This window comes from Lutra lutra, chromosome 13 (assembly GCF_902655055.1).
Source record: "Lutra lutra chromosome 13, mLutLut1.2, whole genome shotgun sequence".
In the NCBI taxonomy this organism is placed as follows: domain Eukaryota; kingdom Metazoa; phylum Chordata; class Mammalia; order Carnivora; family Mustelidae; genus Lutra; species Lutra lutra.
Genome location: NC_062290.1, coordinates 83975826 through 83998628, shown reverse-complemented (window position 1 = coordinate 83998628; position 22803 = coordinate 83975826). Strand labels below are relative to the sequence as shown.

Sequence of the window (22803 nt, the reverse complement as noted above, 5' to 3'; positions counted from 1 at the left end):
AACCTATCTTTTGTTTTTCAGCTTATTGAAACACATTTTGCTGTAAAGAGAAATCTAAATTCAAATATTTTCAATACACACATAAACAAAAGCAAGGGCAAAAATACAACACAATCACTTTCTATGCACACGTTTCTATAGATCTCCATGAAGCACGGCACGGAGAGCAGCTCAATTTTTCATAAAAATTACATGATTTGACTGCACTTTTGCTTCATTTATGGTACACTGCAAAATTTTAAAATTAGTGTTCAGGTGTTCACATTTTTCACTGTATTGAGAATTCTCTCATGAGAATAAGACATAAAAAACATAAAACATCTGGCTTTCTAAATGACAGTGCTAAAACTTGCAGTGTAGTTCTACTTTGGCATATATAAAGAAAAATTTTAAATCCTGTTAATTCATCACTGGTTTTTAATATTCCACATTAAAAGAATTCAATCGCATATGCAGCCCAAACAGCTGGAAAGAACCCAGAAAAGCGACAAGAAAATGACTTTTTAAAAATGCTGACGCTTCTCACACCCAGGTTCAGTCATGCCCATTGAAGAGAGGTGTTAGATATGGCTTTATTTATTTTAAATCTTAAAAATGTAGTCATTTTTGTGACATTACAAAACCTGGAACCAAGAGCAATTTATCTTCACCGTCCTGATTCTTCTGATGCAAAAACACTTTTTAGAAAATAATTTCTGCAAACTTAGAGGGTATTTTTGAATGATCATTTGTTTGCTATTGCTTAGAGTCTAATTATTTTGTCCCAGATTTCCTATTGCAAAGGAATACAGAGAGAAAAAGGAAACACACAAACACACATACACACCACAGTGACCCAGAGCGTCTGAACCACTTCAGATATGGCATCCATTAAGGGGGTCTTTGCTCCTAACTGTGTAAGGGTCCTTAGCTATGGTCTGATTTGCGCAAGAAGTACACATGGCCCCTGAGAGGCGTTTTAGTCCCCTTTGGAAGACACTGTTGGAGAGACTATAAATGACACAGTTGCAGAAACTGTTACTAATAGCAAGCCAGGTGGTCAAGAAGGAGGCGTAGCGGTTGCTGTGGCCTGTGGAGCTCTCCAACAAGAAGTAGATGATGTATGGCAACCAGAGGATGTAAAATACACTAGTAATTCGGAACAGGACCATGGCATAGCGCTTATCGGGACAGGTCTGCACCTCCCCAGTCTCCCCACTCTGGCTGCTGAAGCGGGCTTGCCTTTCGCTGATCTCCTTTGTGTGCTGTTGGCAGATACGGAAGATGTTGAAATAGGTGAAACACACAATGAGGGCTGCCGGGGCATACAACATCACCACGATGAAGAGGGTGAAGTAGGGGTCGGTATGCCAGGACTCTGCACACCACTGAAACACATCTCCATGATATCCAGGTTTGCCCCAGTGGAAAAAGGAAGGCAGGAAGACCAGGGTGGAATACAGCCAAATCAGGAAAATACACAGACGTAGTCTCCAAGGCGTGACCAGGGTATTATAGGTTAAAGGTTTAGTGATAGCAATATATCTATCGATGCTGATACAGGCCAGAGAGGCCATGGAGACACTCTTCAGAACGGACACTATAAAACCGAATACTTGGCAAGTCAAAGACTCCTCGACTGGAAGCGGGTAGTGGAGGAGTGATAAAGAAGGGACCAGGCAGCTGACCCCAACCAAGAGGTCAGCATATGCCATAGTCTGAATAAAATAACTCGTAGTATGATGGTTCAACAAAGGTGCGCAGTGAAATACAAAAATCACAATGATGTTGCCAGAAATAATCAATACAGTGAGAAAGACAATAATCAACACTTCCAAAAGGCAAAAATCGACAGTTTCCAAATTGCCAAACGTCAAGAGGCAAAAAGGGTGGCTGCTCTGATTACCATCCAAGGTAGAGTTCATCTTGAGCTTGGGAGTGATCTCTCACTTCATGCTGCCGCTTGGCTGCTGCCAACAGTTCAAAGGAGCAGCTGCTGTCATTGCGGTCAGCTCTGTGTGTCTGTAATAATGCCAGAGGAGTCTTAGTCCCCAAGCTCCTGATGCTGCTCTGGTGCATTGCCTGCAGTACAATTCCCTTTTAAATCCTTCTTGGAATAGGGAGAACCAGCAGCAGTTGTCTGGCCAGTCCCAGATGTGGCCATAGTACCAGGTTTACCATACACATAGCACCAGGGGAGTAAGCCAAACTCTGGGTACAGTGTCTTCAGGCCAATGAGGGTAGGGGTAAGGGCAGAAGAGAAGGGAGGAAGATTAGGAGCTTCAGCAGGAGTTGTAATGAGTCTCCTCTGAACAGCTGATAGAAGAAAAGGAGAGAGCATTTTACATTTTGCATCCAATGCCCTAATCAAAGAACCTGGCTAGCTCAGGCTGGTACCAACCCTCCCACTCCATCCTACCCCACCCGGTACAACTATTCATGGCTACTCTCAGCGGCACCCCGCATAACTGGTCCTTTACTCTACAGAGGAGGAGCAACAACAGCAAGCTTTCGTGATCAACATAAAACAAAATCAATCGCAAGCCGGATCAATCTAACCCCATTCTTTTCATTTGAGCCTTCTGGGGGAAGAAAAGGAATCTGCGCATAGCATTTCTGAAAATATTTTACTAGAACTACCACTAATAAAATTACTTAAGGTAATTCATTTCCTTCATTGATTCCAATGTAATATTTCGCCTCTCTGAAAACATTTCAACAGAATTTATCTGTCTAGCTCGATTTCAGAGTGTTACCTGTAATTCTGCATGCTGCAATCCAAACAAAAGCCACAACACATCCTTAACAGAAAGCCTTGCAGTGCAGGAATGTGCCTCAGCCCCGTTTACTGCAGAACTGAGACATAGAGGGAGGGGATAAAGGAGGAGGAGGGGAATCGGGGAGAAGAGGGGGCTTGGGAAAAGGAAGAAGGGGGGGAGGGGAAAGAAAACGCCTGTGCGCACACACCCTACGGCATCCTTAGCAGCTCATTAGAATTCATCGCCAGAGAAGAGGTCCCTGATTTCCCGACTGCACAGTGGGGGAATAACTTAATATGCCTGCAGTGCAGTGTTTGAAAGCTGTTTCCTCGTCTGTCTGGAATCCCCCTTTTAGTAGATCGAGTTTAGAGAAGGGGTTGTAGCCGGGACAGAATGCCAACCAGGAATTAGATCGAAACACACTGCCAAAGGGGTAATGGTGAGAGGAAATTCCTATTTTCTTATAGCATTTTCCTCAAGAACAAAGAGCAATGCTAAAGAATGAAAGTGTGTTAACCGTGCATGGCAACTGAGGACTTCTAATTCAGTAGCACAAGGAGTTCTAGCTAGAAGGCTAAATGTTCAGCATTAATTTCCTCTCATGATTCACTGGATATTGGTTAATTTTAAGAAAGATGACAAAAATAACAAGCAAACTTAAAAATCAGTTTTTCAAGAGAGAAAGTAAAGAAAACCTCACCCATTCTCAACACTGAGGAAACAGCACACAAGCACACTGTCCTATATTCAATGCTACCCTATAGCTTTGAGATACCATTTCTTGCTTCTAGTTTACTAAGAAGCAGTGCACAAAAATACACACAAAAAGTGGACAAGTAAATATACCCACTTCCACTCAGGCTTTAAAACTGCAAAAGTTTCAGGGTACAAATTAGCTTATGTATCTTAGAATACACAATCTTGTCTGTGCCTACTTTAAACAATGCAAGTTGGGATTATATTGTGGGATATATTACACTGTGCCAGTATTGTATTCTGATAATGTCATAAATGACAATTTTTTCAGCTAACTGGAAATGTGTACTTTTCATACTTTTTCCTCCAGGTATCTTTGGACTCTCGATTCATTCTTTTAAGTAAAGTTCCACATACCCAGTAGGGTGAAAGAAAATAAGCAAAGGTTGGCATTTCTAAGCATTCTAGAAAGACGGCACACCTGGGCAGGGATACATGTTATGTCATTCAATTTCCATTTTTTACTTGTCTCACATATATGCTTCCTCAATAAAAGCAAATGGCCTCCCATAATCAGAACTTAGTTAATTATATTTTAAGAGCTAAAGCACCGTGCTTATTATAGGAAGGCAACATTAAAAAAACCTATGGAGCATAAGCTTGATAGCTATATTTGAGAGATCTTACTGGAAAACATGACAAAGTGCGGCATATAAAAAACCCATGGCACTGAACACCCATGTGGTTCAAATCCTTGCTCTTATATTACTAAAGCTCTCTTACCCTCAGTTTCATCATCTGTAAAATGAGGACCATACTCCCTATTTCACAGTTACTGCAAAATAAAGGAGACAGTGTATACATACAAAAGCTTAACAATACTTAGCATGTAGTGGGTATAAAACTTTATTCCCTTTCTTTTCCTAGAATTAAAATACCCTTCTTCCTAGGTAGTCTGTTTTCCTGCCAACCATGCTGCACTGCTTGAGGATGGGCTCCTCTGATTCCTTAAGCGCCCCTCTTACTGTGACTGCCCAGTTCAGAGGCACTGGGATACTCTGGATACTTTGCTGTCACACATTCCTCAAATACAATGAGGCTATACATATGTAAGGCAGTAAAAAACGAACGATGATATGACATTAATTATTCCTCTACACTAATTATTCCTCTGCCTTTGTTTCCAGCCCTGACTCTACTCCTGAGCATTCTTTCCCATTTACGATTTGCCTGCTAGTCTACATACATCTTCCACCTGAATGGCCCATAGACTTCACCCACAGCACGTCCAAAATTAAATACATTTTTCTCAACAAACTGGCCTCTTTTTCTTGTTCCAACACTCCTTTATTTTTTTCTAAGCCCTCAGGTAAGAAACTAAGGAATTATCTTGACCACTCTCTCCCCACTCAATGTACTATTCTTACTCAACAGGTTCCTGGGAATCTGTTTCTACAGTGGCTCTCAACTCAGTTTTTAATACTTTAGGCCATCATTACATATTGTCTGGGTTTCTAGTCTTGTTCATTTTTCTGATCTATTCATTTCTGCCTAAATATCTAATAGTATATGCTTCATTATGGTACCCACAGTTCAAGAAAAGTCAACGGCTCCCTAGTGCCTCTCCAATCTGATCTCCCTGTTCCATACCCACCCCCCCCACACCCCTGGCCCTCCAGACAAACCAGCTTACACACTATTCTGTACATTTACCACATACTTTGTTTTTGGACTCTCATTGTTCGAGTGGTTAATACTGAATGAAAAAGGGAATAATTTCTGACAGTTACATTTCAATAAAGAGAAAAGCCATTCACCAAAGTCAGTAGTACAAGATTTTCTAACCACTTGTGAATTTTGTCCTGCAACTTATTCTCTAACTCAGGTGTCTCATGTATAAAACTAGACAGTTATGTGATTAAAAAAAAAAAAGATGTTACATTGGTTAATAGCTTGAAAGAATTAATGTAATAAAAATACAAGCTGTTACATTACTATCACTAGTATAATAATAGTTCTTTTAACTTCATTTCTATTTTAGTAAAAACACTTAGTGCTATAATTAAAATATTCATACTAGAAACTCAAAACAACAAAAGAGAGCCACACTTTATCAACTCAGTTAAGAGTTAAGTGTTTTGTTTCAGATTAAAGAAAAACATTTTCTTCAGGAGAAAAAAATTATTAAGGACATAAAGTGGCAATAAATCTAGGTCCTCAAAAAAATCTATACAGGGGTGCCTGTATAGGGCAGCACAGTCAGTTAAGCCTCTGACTCTTGGTTTCAGCTCAGGTCGTGATCTGGAATAATGAAATAGAGCCTGGGAGTCAGGTTCCCCTCTCAGCATGGAGTCTGCTTGGTACTCTTTCTCCCTCTCCCTCTGCTCCTCCCCCTGTTAAACTCTCTCTAAAATAAATACATAAATCTTAAAAAATATATATATATAAACTACCTTTTCATTTTTTAAAATTTTTATTTAAATTCTAGTTAAAGTTTACCATGTAATATTAGTTTTAGGTGTACAATACAGTGACTCAACATTTCCATATAATATTTGGTGCTCATCATGTATTTAACCTATCCCCCCTTCCCCATCTCTAGTAACCATCAGTTTATTCTCTACAGTTAAGAGTCTGTTTCCTGAGGCTCCTGGGAGGCTCAGTAGATTAAGGCCTCTGCCTTCAGCTCAGGTCATGATCCCAGGGTCCTGGGATCAAGCCCTGCATCAGGCTCTCTGCTCAGCAGGGAGCCTGCTTCACCCCACCTCCACCTCCCCTCTGCCCCGCCTGCTTCTCTGCCTCCTTATGATCTCTGTCTGTTAAATAAATAAATAAACTCTTAAAAAAAAAGTCTGTTTCCTGGTTTGCCTCCTTCTTCCCCCCACCTTTTGCTCATTTTTTTAAATTCCACATATGAGCAAAATCATATGGTATTTGTCTTTCTCTGATTTACTTCACTTAGCATAATACTTGCTAGCTCCACCCATTACTCATTTCCTTTTTAAAATAACGCAGTCTTGGACACCTGGGTGGCTCAGTTGGTTAAGTGTCTGCCTTCGGCTCAGGTCATGATCCCAGGGTCTTCGGACTGAACCCACATTGGGCTCCCTGCTCAAGCTGAAAGCCTGATTCTCCCTCTCCTGCTCCCCTGCTTGTATGGTCTGTCATATAAATAAATAAAATCTTTAAAAAAATAATGCAGTCTCATGATATATTTGTGTTTTTTGGTAAAAAAAAACCCAACAACAGTATTTCTGCATATACATGTAATTGGAAGGAAGCACAATGGAAATCAAATCTACTTTTTAGTCGATCGTGGGTGGGTTAATGAGAGATTTTTTATTTTATGTTTTCCTATAGTTTCTAAATTTCCCAATTTCTTTGTATAGTTGACCCTTGAACAACATGGGTTTAAACTGCACAGGTCCATTTACAAGTGGATTTTTAAAATAAATACTGTAAATGTATTTTCTCTTCCTTATGATTTAATTAACATTCTTTTCCCTAGCTTACTTTATTTTAAGAATTCAGTATTTAATACATATAACATACAAAATATGTGCTAATCAACTGTTTCTGTTATTAGTAAGGCCTCTAATCAATAAAAGGCTATTAGTAGTAAAGTTTTCAGGGAGCCAAAAGTTTTATGTGGATTTTCAAATATGTGTGTGTGTGGGGGGGTCATCATCCCTAACCTGAATGTTGGTCAAGGGTCAACTGTACCATTTTTATAATCAGGTTTTATTTTTTATTTTTATTTTTTTTAAGGGTTTTTTTTTTTTTTTTTAATTTATTTGACAGAGAGAGACACAGTGAGAGAAGGAACACAGCAGGGAGTGTGAGAGAGGGAGAAGCAGGCTTCCTGCCGAGCAAGGAGCCTGATGCGGGGCTCGATGCTAGGACCCTAGGATCATGATTTGGGCCAAAGGCAGATGCTTAATGACTGAGCCACCCAGGCACCCCTATAATCAGGTTTTAAAAAACAGCCAAAATAACATATAACATGTCCCTTTCAGTAAAGCTAACAAAAACTTTGGCCATGAGATGTCTTTCCAGAGCCACAGTAAATGGATGATGCCAGGTTTAAGTCACCTACTTCATGGGACTCAGTTCCACTGGTCCTTATGCCATCACAGCATCTTTCAGACAGGCTTTCATGCTCAATTTAACTCAAAACGGATGCTCAGAGCCCTAGTTAAAAATTCTTACAGAATGAGAATATAACTGGATGAGCCATGTAAAATGGCCAGTATTTAACCATTGCATTTCTGGATAAATATTTTCCGATCTACAAAACTGGCAACTTCTATATGGTTCAATCTAATACTAAAAAGTGACAGAACTAAAAAGAAAATAAGGCCAAAAGAGGAAACATGAAACAAAAAAGGGAAATGACTGTTCAAGTTATATTTATTCTTCTCTCAACCTATTCACTAGCTTAAATATTACAGAGGAGAAAGGATCAATCTCAGTTCTTCAAATTCATAAGATACACTTCTGGGCATTACCTACTACTTATTATTCAGTAAAAATGAGCTTTAAATGTTGATTTAATTAACATATTATTTAAATGCATCTGATAGGGATGTATTTGTATCAATGTCATTCCAAAACCAGTCTGAGGTCCTCTGACTCATCTACTCTTTCCTCTCTCCCATTTATCTCCTTCATTCAGTCAATCACCAAATGCCAAGTATTTCTGGAACTTCTCTCAAATAGTATCTTTCTCTATCTGTTCTACCAATACTCTAAGTCACAATCCTCTCTTGCCTAAATTACTCACAGGTTTTGCTTCAATTAATCTTACTTCTTCTAACTCAACTGGAATGATCATTCTTAAACTAATAATGATAATAAATTTAATAATAAAAATAAGCAAGCAATAATTTATACTTACTATGGGCTAAAACTGTACCTAGTGTTTTCATGCATTATCTAAAGTTCATTTAATAGCTCTACAAATAAGGTACTATTGTCATCTCATTTTACAGACAGGGAAACAAAAGTCAAATGTAATTTATTGCCCAATGTTAATGGCTTAAATACAGTAGGAATGAGGATTTGAATCAAGACAATCTAATCCACTTTCCATAGTGCTCTCTAATGTTTCTGTGACTTTCTATTGCTAAAAATTTCAATTATACCTTATTTAAGCTTTTGAAGATTCAGCCCCCACCTATCTTTTCTGGCCTCATTTCATTTTACAACCTGTGAAACTGCCAAGCTCTCTCTCACCCTTGAGCAAGCAGTTTTTCCACTGACTTCTAACATCACACATGCCATGTAGCATGCTATCCCATCCCAACAATCCCCTTCCCTCAATAATTTCTGAACAAGAGATCTTTTTGAATTCTTAGATGAGAAGTTCTTGTCTCATGCCACATGGCAATATGTATTTTCTCTTCTGTAACTCTTCTATAATTTTATTGTAAATGGTTAGTTAATTGTTTATTTCCCTCATTAGACTATAGTCTTTCCCAAACCAGGGAGCAGATACATTTTATTCATGATCATATCCATGAAACCTAGCACAGGGCTGACATAAAGTAGGCTTTCAAAGGTATTTATGGCTGGCTGAACAACACATGGCTAATAAGACAACAGGCTTATAAGAATAAGACAATTCTGCTTTTAGACGGAAAGATATTTCAAGTAAAACCCTAGTATGATAACTGTTTAATTCACCTAATTATTAGATTGATGTTTACCTATCTGTAGGTCAAAAATTATCAAATATCAGATATTTTAATATGATCAAGCCTATTATGTTTCCAGTCTTATAATTCAGGAAACCTTTAGAACTCCCTGGACAGATATGACTTACAGAAACTCACTAGAGGGGACATGACATTACAGAGATGGGATATGCAGACTTGAAATGATCTTCGCAAATAACAATCTAAGAAAAACTTCTTAGTCCGTTCACGTTGTTATAACAAATACCAGACTGAATGACTTATAAACAACAGAAATTTAGCATAGTTCTGGAGGTGAGGAAGTCCAAAATCAAGGTACTGGCAGATTTGGTGCCCCGTGAGGACCCACGGCCAGATACTACTATGTCCTCATAAGGTTGAAGGGGCAAGGGAGTGAGTGATCTGGAGACTCTTTTATAAAGATACCAACTGCATTCTTGAGGGTTGCTCTCTTTAGACTTACTAACCTCCCAAAGGCCCACTTCCAAACACCATCATGTTGTAGGGGTTAGGATTTCGACATCTAGATTTTAGGAAGACATAAACATTCAGTCTACAGCAGACCAACTACAGCAACTGCTATATGGGAGACACAATATAGTTCTTAAAAGGGTACTCAAAACCCATTTTCCTATAGAATCAGATAGCAAGAGTACTCAGTTGTGAAATCATGTACTATTTTGGAGGGCAGGACTCAAAGATGTTACATACCTAATTTTCCAGAATTTTCAAGCCCAGAGGAAGATCAACCAATTACTGTAGTGACCTAATGTCAGAGAAGAGGAAGTGAATGGCCATAAGAGCAGAACTCATTTGAGTTCATAAGCTAATGGCAGAGAAACTAGTACTCAGGCTTCCTAACTCTATGGCCAATGTTCTTTTTGCTAAACTGACCCCCTTTTTGTTTGGTACCTACAGGCAGGTTCTCTGATTATTGAATGTTTGACTATTAACAAATCTATTAAAGAGATACTTGTAATTAAAACCAAAACAATCCACATAATAATGAAGTTATAATTAGATATTTAAGTTATTTTCTCAGACTGGTAAAATGTGGCTGGGCCTCCAGGACCTCCCTCAGACAAACAATTAAAAATGTAAATATTGGTTACATGGACTTGTCACTAGTTTAGATTTTGGATAAAAACTTGAAATTCATAACAAAAGATTCCTATCACTGAAAGTTTATCAATAAAACCACTATAAAAATAAAGTAAACAGGTTTCAGAAAACACAAGGCTGACTGATGAAAAGAATGACAATGTTTCAGAATGTGTCATTATTTCATTATTTTTTCATTAAGAGAATCCATTAAGGAAGCAATTTTGACATAAATCTTTGCTACTAAGCAAAAACAAAAACAAAAACAAAACAAAACAAAAACACAAAAAAACACAAAACAACCAGAGTCACTGACATAAAAAGGTGAGAAATAACCAAAAGGAAGGGCCAGAGTCTGACTAGAAGTTGGGAGACCAGAAAGTGTCTCTATGTTCCTTTCATTGTCAACTGCAATTTATCTGATTCACTAGACCCAAGCAGCTATAGTTCTTACAACTGGGGGTAAGAGGGGTAGGGGAGTCCCTGTGGCTTACTTATTAGGGCTCCTCCCCAATGAGTCTGACAAGTTCTATCTAGATACCAGGGTTGAGGAACCTTTGGTCAAAGGCCAGAAAGAACAGAAAACAAAAAATTTAGGAATATTTGGTCTGCAGAAATTTATTTCATGAAGCCAAGGGTGGTTCAATATCAAGATCATAATGTTGATAATTTGTAAAAATCATATTAAGGGCTAAAAAAAATCTCTAGATAGAATTTAGTAGACATTCTTTAATAAAATCTTCAAAGTCAAAGATGGAAGAAAATCACTGAAGGACATGTAAGTTCATTACTTGCAAAAAAAACCAAAAATGAATAGCATGCCTTCCAAAAGACTGGAAAACTAAAACCGCCTTAATTAAAATCAGGAACTCAATAAGGATGCTAGTTATCACCATCATCATTTAAAATGTCTTAATGTTTCTTTTTTTTAAAGATTTTATTTACTTGGCAGAGAGAGAGAGCATAAGTGTGTGTGGGGGGAGGGGCAGAGGGAATAGGAGGCTCCCCACTGAGCAGGGAGCTGGATGTGGGGCTTAATCCCAGGACCCTGGGACCATGACCTGTGCTGAATGAAGGCGGATGCTTAATTTACTGCACCACCCAGGTGCCCCCATCTTAATGTTTCTAACATAAAAACAAAACAAAGAAAATTAAACAGCCTGCAGAAACAGTGAAAAAAGAAGTGCAACTGTTTTTGTTGCTGCCATAACTACATACCTGAAAAACTCAAAGGATGCTAATATAAAGTTAGGAGAACTAATCAAAATATCAAGAGGCAGATGAGAGTAAAAAAAAAAAAAAAAAAATGTCCATTCTCTTTTGTAGCAACTAGCATCCTGAAATAGAAATCAGAAAAAAAAAAATACTCCATTTGCAATAGCAAGAACACTCTAGGATAATTCTTAGGAATAAATTTAACGAAAAAGTCACAATAAATTTAACATAAAGGAAGGCAACTCTAAAGTCTTTAACAGACATAAAATAGGATCTGAACAAGTGGCAAGACATACATAGTCTTAGATGTAAAGATACTATAACAATGTAATTTATAGCCTAAATTAATATGTAAATTAAAATTCAAATTAGAATCCTTACATAACCTTATTAGGAGGCAGTGGTCGTGAGACTGATGAAAAGGACTTAAAGGTTTATATGGAAGATTACATATGCAAGAATAGATAAGAAAAATATAAAATAAGAAATAGTGAGAAAAGATCTGATTTACCAGCACATATCAGAACATAACTTGAAGCCTCTTTAACCAAAACAGTATTGGCACAGGAATACACAAACAGATAAATAGAAAAATCTAGAACTCAATCTCAGTACATGTAAGAATATAAGATCTAACAAAGATGGTAGTTCTATTCAGTAGGGAAACAGGAGCAGCACAACTGGTTATCCATCTGGGAAAAAATAAAATTGGGCTGCTATCATATGCCATGTGCAAAAATAAATTCCAGATGGATTAAAGATATAAATATATAACACATACAATAAAAATCTTGCAAGAAAATCTTAGAAATTGCACTTAACAAAACTTAAAGGTAGGAGACCTTAAAAAAGACACAATTTTCTACATAAAAACTGAAAATGTTTTGTATGGCATGAAACCATCAAGAAAGTCAGTAAGGAATTAAAGTTTTAGAAAGGTATTTATAATGAAGATAAAAGATTAATATACATAATAGAGAGTATTTAGTTCTTCTTTTGGTAAACAATTTTTGCTTTATTTAAGTGATTTTCTTCCAACTCTGGCTTTGAGATTTCACGTTTAATAAAGATGAAGAGGTAACTCAGAATAGTAAATCCCTCAAATTTACTGGTAGACAGAGAACTGCAAACTGAAGATATGCTGGTATCACTTATACCCACTGACAGCAAAAAGTTAAATATAGTTAGTAATAACTAACGCTGTTTGGTATATGGATATACAGGTACTTTGCTCCGTTGCTGGTGAACTATGAACAGGAATAACAGGCTTTCAGAGAACCAAACTGGATATAAGTAAATTAAATACAAAAATTAAGGGCGTCTGGGTGGCTCAGTGGGTTAAGCCGCTGCCTTCAGCTTAGGTCATGATATCAGGGTCCTGGGATCGACCCCCACATCGGGCTCTCTGCTCAGCAGGGAGCCTGCTTCCCCCCCTCTCTCTGCCTGCCTCTGCCTACTTGTGATCTCTTTCTGTCAAATAAATAAATAAAATCTTTACAAAAATTAAGTAATCAGTTTAAAAAAACATGTGACCCTTTGATTCAGCAATTATACTTCTGAGACACTATTCCATAAAAGTAAAAGATTTAGACACATATAAGGATGTTTATTTAGTAAAACACTACTTAGACTAGAATCTGGAAATAAGTAAATGCCTACCAATAGAAGAATAACTGAATAAAAATGTACACAAAAAACAAGTATGTTTATGTGTCCATGGGAAATTCTGTATGAGTACATACATGCCTGTGTAAAGAAATTTTTATTTAAATTCAAGGATAGACAAGTAGACAGAATAATGGAAAAGAACCAGCTTTGGAATAATTTCTGAGTTCAAATTCTGCCTCTATCATTTATCTGCTGAATGACTGTAAGCAAATTACTAAGCTTCAAAAAAAAAAAATTACTAAGCTTCATCAAACCCCTGCTTCTTCATTTCTAAAACAGAAATAGTAATTACCACTTCACGGGGATTTTCTTAGAATAATGACATAACAGTTATAAAGTGCTCAATTTAGCATGTGTTACATACACTCAAAAGGGACAGCTATTATTATTATTATATTTTTCCCTTCTTGAGATGAAAAAACAAAAAACCCCCAAACATAAAATAAAAATCAAAAAAAGGGAGAAGAGTGCCTCTGAACTCCACTGCTTTTAAAGAAATAAGAAACACCTCGGGGCCCCTGAATGGCTCAGCTGGTTAAGCATCTAACTTTTGATTTCAAATCAGTTCATGATCTCAGGGTCCTTGGATGGAGCACTATGTGGGCTCCTTGCTCAGCAGGGAGTCTGCTAGAGAGTCTCTCCTGCCCCTGCCCATGGTCTTGCTCTCTCTCAAACACAAAATAAATCTTAAAATAAAACCTTAAAAAATATATATACCTATGTATTTTCTATTACTGAACGGTCATTTGTCCTTGGATTACAAAAGTCATATGGGAAAAATCCTACATATACCCCCTTATAAGACAAGCTTGACAATTAAAGCAAGATAATGATGAAGACATTCATCAGTTTTGTTTGCAAGTTAATTTGGGGCGGGGATTTATTCTATAAATCAAGTCACTGTTTGCTGCCTTAAATTTAGTCGCTGAAGAAGCTAAGCAAAAAAACCCTCAAGGGGCGCCTGGGTGGCTCAGTCAGTTAAGTGTCTGCCTTTGGCTCAGGTTCTGATCTCAGTATCCAGGGATTGAGCCCCACTCTCTGCTCAGCATGGGAGTTTGCTTCTCCCTCTCCCTCTGTGCACTCTCTCTCTCTCTTGCTCTAGCTCCCAAATAAATAAATAATCTTAAAAAAAAAAAAAAAAAAAACCCTTTAAAGGAATATTACAGGTGAAATTTCAGAATATAAAGCAGGTATCTAGCAAAGAACCCACATCCAGAATAAATTAAAAATGTAATACATATATGTAGGTAAATAATGTCTATATAGGTATACTAATATACTAATATGTACAAAAAGCCTGCTGTTTTAGTCCATTTGGACCGCTGTAACAAATACCACAGACTGGATGGCTTAAAACAGCAGAAATTTATTGCTCACAATTCTGGAGGTTGGAAATCCAAGATCAGGTGTAAACATGGTTGGGATCTGATGAAGACCCTTTCCTTCACTGCAGACTAAGAAGTCATTAGCAAGAAGTCATTGCTATGCCCTAAAACGATGGAAGGTGGCGAGGGACCTTTCTGGACCCTCTTTTATAAGGGTGCTAATCACTATCATGAGATCTCTGTCCTCATGCCCTAATCACCTCCCAAAGTCCCCACCTCCTAATGCTAACACCATCACTTTTGGAATAAAATTTAACCACATAAATTTCGAGGGGGACAAACATTCAGACCGTAACATTTGCTAAATGCAAGAATGCTCACAGCAGCTTTGCTCTTAATGGCTAAAATTGAAAAAGAACAAAGCAAAACCAAACATCTATAATAGCAAAATAGATAATTTTCAAGCGTAGTTTATTCATACAATGAAATACTCTCAGCAACTAAAAAAATGAAAACAGGGTGCCTGGGTGGCTCAGTGAGTTAAGCCTCTGCCTTTGGCTCAGGTCATGATCTTAGGGTCCTGGGATTGAGCCCCACATTGGGCTCTCTGCTCAGCAGGGAGCCTTCTTCCCCCTCTTCCTCTGCTTGCCTCTCTGCCTACTTGTGATCTCTCACTCTGTGAAATCATAAAATAAGAAAATGAAGACGGCTCTCGATACACTCCCAAAATAGATGATCAAAAGAAGTCACGTACAAACAAGTACATGCTGCACGACTGTATGATTGCATTTAAATGAAGTTCAGAAACAACTGAAACTAATGGTATGGAGAGAAGAGTCAGAATAATGGTTATTCAAGGGCAGAGAAGGGGTGGTATGACTAGAATGGGACAGAAATACCTCTCTGGGGTGCTGGATATATTCTTCTTCTTAGCAGTAGTTACAGCGGTATATTCATATGTAAAATATCACTGAGTTGTATACCTCAAATATGTGTATTTTAGCCTATATACATTACACCTTCCTATGAAAATAAATTTTAAAAATTTTAAAGTAGTTTTCCCCTAAAAAAATTTCAGAACAAAATGTAAAATGTCAAGTACCATTCCTACACAAGGATAACTATAACTTTCAGGAAGGTTGGAAAGAAAAGCAAACAACCTTATATTAAATAACACTGCAGTGTAAAACAAAAAGAAGCATTCACCAATATTATGATGGCTAAGTAATTTTTATTTTCTGATCATCTACCAGCAATTTAAATAATTATACATCCATGAGAAATCTTTCTAGGTTCCAGCCACCCGAATAATCGAAGTTTAAGGTGAAATAAAAACCGCATGACACCGGCCTATATAAAGCACTGATCAAATATATCAGATTTTGTTAATAAAATGATCTTTTACTCATCATATAATTACCAGGTTTCTACTCAAGAAACACCATTTTCATGGAACCAGAAAAACAAGATAGTTCATATTTTTAAAAATGATCTGTCTGAAAGCCACACCAAAAACATTAAGAAACAACTTTTGACCAAATGTTTCAAAGGCCTTCAAAAGAAGAAGGAAAGACAGACATACAACTGAGAATTATTTATCCAAAATATAGTTTGCCACAGTAGGAGAAAAAAAAACCAAAACCAAAACCCAAGTAGAGGTACCTTCACTAGCTATACCTGTTACGTATCCTCATTCTTTGATGTCCCCATTCACACTCTTCCACCCTTCATGGCTGAGGAGCTCTTTTCTCAAACTGGTCTTAAATGTTACATTACTGATAAAGACTCTCCTGTTCTCCCAGGCTGAATTAACCACTCCTTTGATGGCTCCCATTGCTATTTCAGACCATCATATGATTTGTGTCTACTGTAATGACAAATCATTGCTTTGTGTTTCACCTCCCAGCTCCTGCACGGAGGCTGTAATGGGCACTCAAAAAATGCTGCTTGAACAACGACAGCAACACAATGGAGGGAATCAGAATATTAGTTCTTGAAAGAAAAAACAACTGTCTAGAAACAAAATGATGATAACAGCAGAATTTTGATCAAATGAAAGTCATTTTCTGGGGAAAAAGATCCAATTTTGTGTTCAAATGCCATTCTTCCTCTATAAGCGTTTTTTAAAGTAATAGTTTTATGGAGATACTATTCATTTAAGGTTTTAATATATCTTTAAAAGAACCCCACCTTTTGTCACATGAAAGATGCTGATGTTTTATTGAGGGTTCTGAGCAATTCATTCAGAACCCAGGTCTGGGACTGGAGAAACTGCTTTCCAAAGATAAATACTTCAAGAATGTGAGAAAACGAAAATAAAAATTAAAACCAATGAAGACAGGTGCAAAGACACAAAGCATCACCGAACCTGAAGAAAATTACTTTAAATTCTTGTATGCTATACAAAGAATAGTTTTTATTGCTTTGCTTGTAAAACCATGAGGAATGTATGAAGTTGCAAAGGGATACTATAAAAAAATGAGAATTCTTCATTTTAGAGGAATGAGCTAAAAGGGAATACAGTTGAAGAGAATAAAATCATGTTCTTTCCAATTGTAGAAATAGGCCTTACCTACAAATAATACATTTCTGGGAAGTGTGAAAACAAAATAAACAAAAGAAAAGTTTTTCATACTACATAGCACGAATGATCTAAAAATACAATTACATTTGGAAAGGATTCAGATACACAATGAGTAGAGGACATCCTTTGCTTCCGAGGTGAAGCCAATCAAGAAAGAAAACCTTTTTCTTTCTTTTCTGTGCCAACACTAGAAACATCTTTGGGCTAAAAGTGTATATAAAGTTCTATTCTTATGTTAGATAAAGGGATTATAAAACGTTCCCTGAAATCAAATAGCCACACGATCTTTTCCTCACAAATTTCCAAAAGGATTAATGCTGAATTATCAGCCCCTTACCTTTGTAATGAGAATTCGGTATTTCTCTACCAGGTGGTCGTTGTTGTGACAACCTGCTAGCAGCTGCCAGACTTCTCCTCGAAGAGCTTCAGGAACACCGCTTCTTACTAAGGATGACAACTGCTTTGGTCTCACACTCAAATTGAGATGCCTAAAAATAAAGCCATAATCTTTAAGTGGATTAAAGGAAGATTCTCTAAAGAGTATTATTTTTTTCAAAGATCTTATTTTTGGGGGTCCTGGGTGGCTCAGTCAATTAAGGATCTGTCTTCGGCTGAGGTCATGATCTCAGGGTACTGGGACTGAGCCCTGCATCAGGCTCTCTGCTCAGTGGGAAGTCTGCTTCTGCCTCCCTTTCTGTCATCTCTCTCACTGTCTTTCTCTCAAATAAATACTACAAAAAAAAAAATCTTATTTTTAAGTAATCTCTACACCCAGTGTGGGGCTCAAACTCAAAAGCCTGAGGTCAAGAGTCACACCTTCCACCAACTAAGCTGGCCAGGCACCCCTAAACAGTGTAATTTTTATGAAAACTAAATGATTTTCACAAACTTAATAAAGATAACATACTAAAAAAATAAAATTAAATAGATCTGTTGAATTGGATGTGGTCAAGATAACTAAAAGATTGAGTGAAGAACTGTGCAGACTGTTTCCTAGGTATCTTTAAATTATTGCTCTATTTTAAATTTTTTCAATAAAAATCAAAACTAGAAACCACAGCTTCATGATTGTGGTTTATTTAAGAAAAACAAAGCAGAATTCCAATCAGCAGACACAAAGCCAAAGATAAGGGCTTGGCCTTGCATCAAAACTCACAAGTGAGTTGTGTATTTATATGTTCTGAGTTAAAATAAATATAAAAATAAAGCTTTCAGCTGTTTTATGATACCTTGCTTCAAGTAACATTTTAGAATGACTATGATCGCTAAGGAAGTTTCTTCTGTACTATGATAATATCAAAACAAATTATGGAAGTCTTTGAGCTTCATTTATTTAATCTATAAAATGGGGGAAAAAACTTATCTTGAATTGTTGGTACCAATTTATAAAGTAATTTGCATATAATCTTGAATTTGATCTGCACAATAACCATCTGAGGTAGGTAGTTAGTACTTCCAGTTTTACCAATGGAGAAAGCAGCTCAGGAAAGCTGATTAAATGATTCAGGTAGTCTCAAACTCAGATCAATAAATGCTCTGTTGAGTATCATGGCTGCTTTGTGTTTTGAAAGCCACCATTACTGAGTCAGTAAAGCAGGATCCTGACCTGCAAAGTCTTCTGTGACTACCAGATTTAAACAGAAGTTACTGATGACCACTCTCAAAATACAACAAGGACTCAGACTTTTCTCAAAACGTTCCCAGAATTCTAAAGAACAATGCACAGTATCTTTAAAAATGGTTAATTCTGTGATGCTAGTACCCTAACGAGGTAGCTATAGACAATTCAATATGGTTTCTGTCTTTGCTTGGAAAAAATAGTTACATAAAAGTTGAAGGATTGGGAGCAGAAAGAACAAAAGCAGTTGTTGCTTAATTCAAGAACTGGTTAACTATGGACTGTATGCCAAATCTGCCCACTGCCTATTTCTGTAAAGCAACTTTTATTGAAACACAGCCTTTTAAAATTGTTTACATATCATCTATGACTACCTTTGCACCACAACAGCAGAGTTGAGTAGTTGTGACAGAGTCTACTGGGCCACAGAACCTAATATTCATGAGCTATATTTATTAATGGCCTAAGTATTTACGACCTCGCCCTTTACAGAAATAATAAACCTAACCTAGGTTTATTTGCTAATCCTAGCTTAATTTATATTGGTAAAATTATTTTCAGAATAATTTTATGTCCTTGATTGTATTAATTTTATTTACCCTCAACATACTATTTTATACCAACATTAGTTCTCTTATCCACTAAGAGTCGCATTAAAATATACTTGGAGAAATTAGAGTTCAAAGCTACTATTACTTATACTGCCACTAAAAATCTAATGTGGAGGGGCACTTGGGTGGCTCAGGAGTTAAGCATCTGTCTTCAGCTCAGGTCATGATCCCAGGGTCCTGGGATGGAGCCCCACATCAGGCTCCCTGCTTGGCCGGAAGTCTGTTTCTCCCTCTCCCACTCCCCCTGCTTGTGTTGCTTCTCTCGCTGGGTCTCTCTCTGTCAAATAAATAAATAAGATATTTAAAAAAAAAAAAATCTAATGTGGAGTTAAATAAACCAACTTTAGGCTCGGACTTGCCTGTGTTAAAAATTCTAGGTCTGCCATTTACTAATTAGAATTGCTGACTAAATCTCTGAACCAGTTTCCTCATCTGTATAAATGGACACTAGTTCATAAGGCTGTTATAATGGCTGAAATCAAGCACATAACTTAGCACAATGCCTGGCATATAGTAAATTCATTAATTCTCACTACTATTACTACTAGTACAACATCCATTATTTTTAACTCACAATAATCTTGAATGGTAATTTTAAAGACCTGTATATTTTGTAAATGAAGAAACAGACTCAGAAGAGTTAAGTGACTTGCCCAAGACCATACAGCTTGGAAATAGGAGAGGCAGGATTTGAAGCCAGGCCTACTAGGTTATAGAATTCCATGATATTATAATGTTTCCTACCTATAGAACATATATAATAATGATGGGAAAAAGAGATGAAATGAATTAAAGAAGAGAAACAAACTGTATTAGTATTTCTAAAGACATGACCCAAACCAGCAAAAATAGTTTCAACACCCTTCAGAAACATCTGTAGACTCGGTTAATGTATTTGAGGAAGTGGAAGAAAAATATAATATTAGTTAATTAACAAATAAATTTAAAAATATGGTAATAAAACAAATTCCAAGCAACTGTATAAAATGGTGGGGAGTTCATCTAATAAAATCTAGAGTCTAAATGCTGTATCTGAATGATTTCAAATAAACTATTATGTAACCATGTCAAGATTCAATTACATTTCTATTTTAGAGTAGAAACCTTTTTATACAGATGAAATGCCTGCCAGCAGCAGTACAAACACTCCAAATTCACTGAACTGAAAATATAATTTTGATGAGAGCATCAGCAGGTTTGTCTCCTGACTGCTAAAGGAATATTAAAAATAAATGAGAACTGTATCCTGGAGGGGGGGGTTGGAGGGGAGGCTTCTGTAGAGTTCATTTACTAAAACCACTTGTATAAAGAAAAACCATGCTTTGGTATGCATTCTCCTCCTCTACACATTTGACATTTCCCCATGTCGAACACGTTTCACCGAAAGTGTAAAGCACTGTGAGAATGTTGGAAGCAGATGCATGCCCATTTGTAGTCCCATCCCTTAAGGACATGGAAGATTTTTAAATGCTGAAACACAGTTTTCTAAGAATAGAGTGAAAGCCTTCAACAGTTAAATTTTCTGAGAAAAATCAGACCCCAAAGTAAGAGGCCCATGGGGAGCTTACATGACAACCTTAACAACCAGAAAGTCAGAAATAGAGAAGTGCTCAGATCACTTTCAAGCTTTTTTTAGCCCCAGCATATACTGGCATCCTACAGAGAGGAAAAAGGAAACTACATAAATGTCTCACACCAACTCGACATCTCTGGTTTCATTAGGAAATACCTGAAGCTAGTGTATCCTTTCTAGACAGTCTATAAGGATAGTGCTTCTTAACACTGCTGTCAAGCTGACAAGAAATTTCTGAGTTTTACAAGTGTCAGTAGGAAAAGTAACCGTTAGAGCAGTCAATATACAGCATGTTCATAACACTCCACTGTCACTTCAGGTAAATAGCACAGATAAGGAGAAATCCCACCTGAGGTCTCTACTCTGGCTCTATGCATTGTGTATGCCGTCTTCCAAAACGCCAGTTATTGTGTACTAATTGTTATATATTATCTTAACCAGTCAGTGGTTCCTAACCACGTCAATAAAAAGGAGTTCTTTCATGATTCTCTCCATACATTCCATGTTTGAATTAATATTTTCTGCAGCCATGAGAATTTATTAGGTTTCTATATTCTGAAAGGTAATTTCAGGGGCACCTGCATGGCTCAGTCATTAAGTGTCTGCCTTTGGCTTAGGTCATGATCCCAGGGTCCTGGGATTGAGCCCCATATCAGGCTTCCTGTGCAGTGGGAAGCCTGGTTCTCTCTCTCCCACTCCCCCTGCTTGTGGTTCCCTCTCTTGCTATCTATCACTGTCAAGTAAATAAATAACATTTATTAAAAAAAAAAAATTAAAAGTGATTTCAGAGCTTCACTACTTACCCTTATAAATCTATAAAAACAGAGATTCTAGAACACAAACCCCATACTTTGGTTTCTATAATAGGTTGCAAAAATAGAACGGTTCCAAAATTGGATATTGTAGTTAGGGGAAGATACCCTATCCATAAAATGAGAATTACAGATGAAAAGGAGAACTATTCTAACTTACCACTTTGACAGCAGTTCTCCCCATGTTTCAAGAATTTTTCCCGCACATTCTTTGGATACATCACCAAATCCACTCAAGAGAGGTTCATCATTATCTTTAATAAATAAAACACAAAAAAGGATAACAGAAGTGGCTATGCTAGCCAGAAGAATGAATGGAAACACAACAATCAAATTTAAAAGATTTTACTGGGAATGTAAAGTCTTAATTTCTATTTCTCTCTTTTAGCATACAGATATAAATACAAAGGAAATAAAAATGATCCTACGTACAATGTTGCAGTAACCTCTTTATTTCTCTTTTGCTTTCCATAGAGTCCACATTATGTTAACTGCAGAAAAGAGCCATTTCTAAGACTCAAAATATGGTATCTTCTTTTCCCTTTTCCAAAGCAAACAACTTTATCCGTGAAAATATATGGCAGTCTTGTTTACCACAGTTTAAAAAAGATTACAAACAATAGGAGAGCAGCAATAGGAGGCTGATTAAATTATGAAACATAGTTACAATGTAATTACATATTGACATGTGTTTACATTAATAATCTGGCAAAATGCCATATAAAATAAAAATATCAGGAGCTAATAAATCCTCACTATGAGGATTTAGTCTAGACTAAATTATACTAAGACGTTACCAATTACAATCTGAGTGACAGAATTATGATTTATTTCCCCCCTCCTTTATGTTTTCAGGACTGTAAATTTTCTACAGTGACATACATTTATTACAGAAAGCACAAAAATATTAAAAAAGACCAAAATGAGTCATTTCAAACTTAACTCTAGTAATTAAGAAAAGTAAGCTCAAATAAGAATTTAAAGATTGTAAGAAATGAAGGCAGTAAAAAAAAAGTGACACTGATAAAGGCCTGTGAGAGGAATTTAAAAGTGTAATGAAAGGGGGAAACACAGACTAAGATATTTACATAATCAATCCTCTTTTGCTGAATACTTGGGGAGTTTTCAATTTTCTGCTACAAATAGTATCAGGAGGAACTTAACTT

At 36.8% G+C, this 22803-nt stretch overlaps 2 protein-coding genes across 8 annotated transcripts in view; both read right to left on the bottom strand.

The window, feature by feature from the left end:
* Window positions 1-22803, bottom strand: part of RABGAP1 (RAB GTPase activating protein 1) — a 155494-nt gene that overhangs the window by 64592 nt on the left and 68099 nt on the right. For 6 of the 7 annotated variants that reach the window (XM_047699512.1, XM_047699518.1, XM_047699514.1 and 3 more), the window contains 2 exons: window positions 21798-21891; window positions 17361-17511 (listed from right to left, as the gene is read on the bottom strand). In XM_047699512.1, the coding sequence (XP_047555468.1) occupies window positions 17361-17511; window positions 21798-21891 (245 nt within the window). Of the gene's footprint in view, window positions 1-272; window positions 321-17360; window positions 17512-21797; window positions 21892-22803 lie in introns of those variants that run through there. The other variant, XM_047699517.1, reaches the window with a different exon arrangement.
* Window positions 431-2943, bottom strand: GPR21 (G protein-coupled receptor 21). The gene is made up of 2 exons (XM_047699529.1): window positions 2736-2943; window positions 431-2295 (listed from the first exon to the last, which is right to left on the bottom strand). Exon 2 carries the CDS (start codon window positions 1902-1904, stop codon window positions 855-857), a length of 1050 nt encoding a protein of 349 aa, XP_047555485.1. The 5' UTR covers window positions 1905-2295; window positions 2736-2943; the 3' UTR covers window positions 431-854.

Coding starts and splice junctions, on each gene's coding strand:
- GPR21 (XM_047699529.1), bottom strand. CDS start 1,904: ATGAACTCTACCTTGGATGGTAATCAGAGCAGCCACCCTTTTTGCCTC.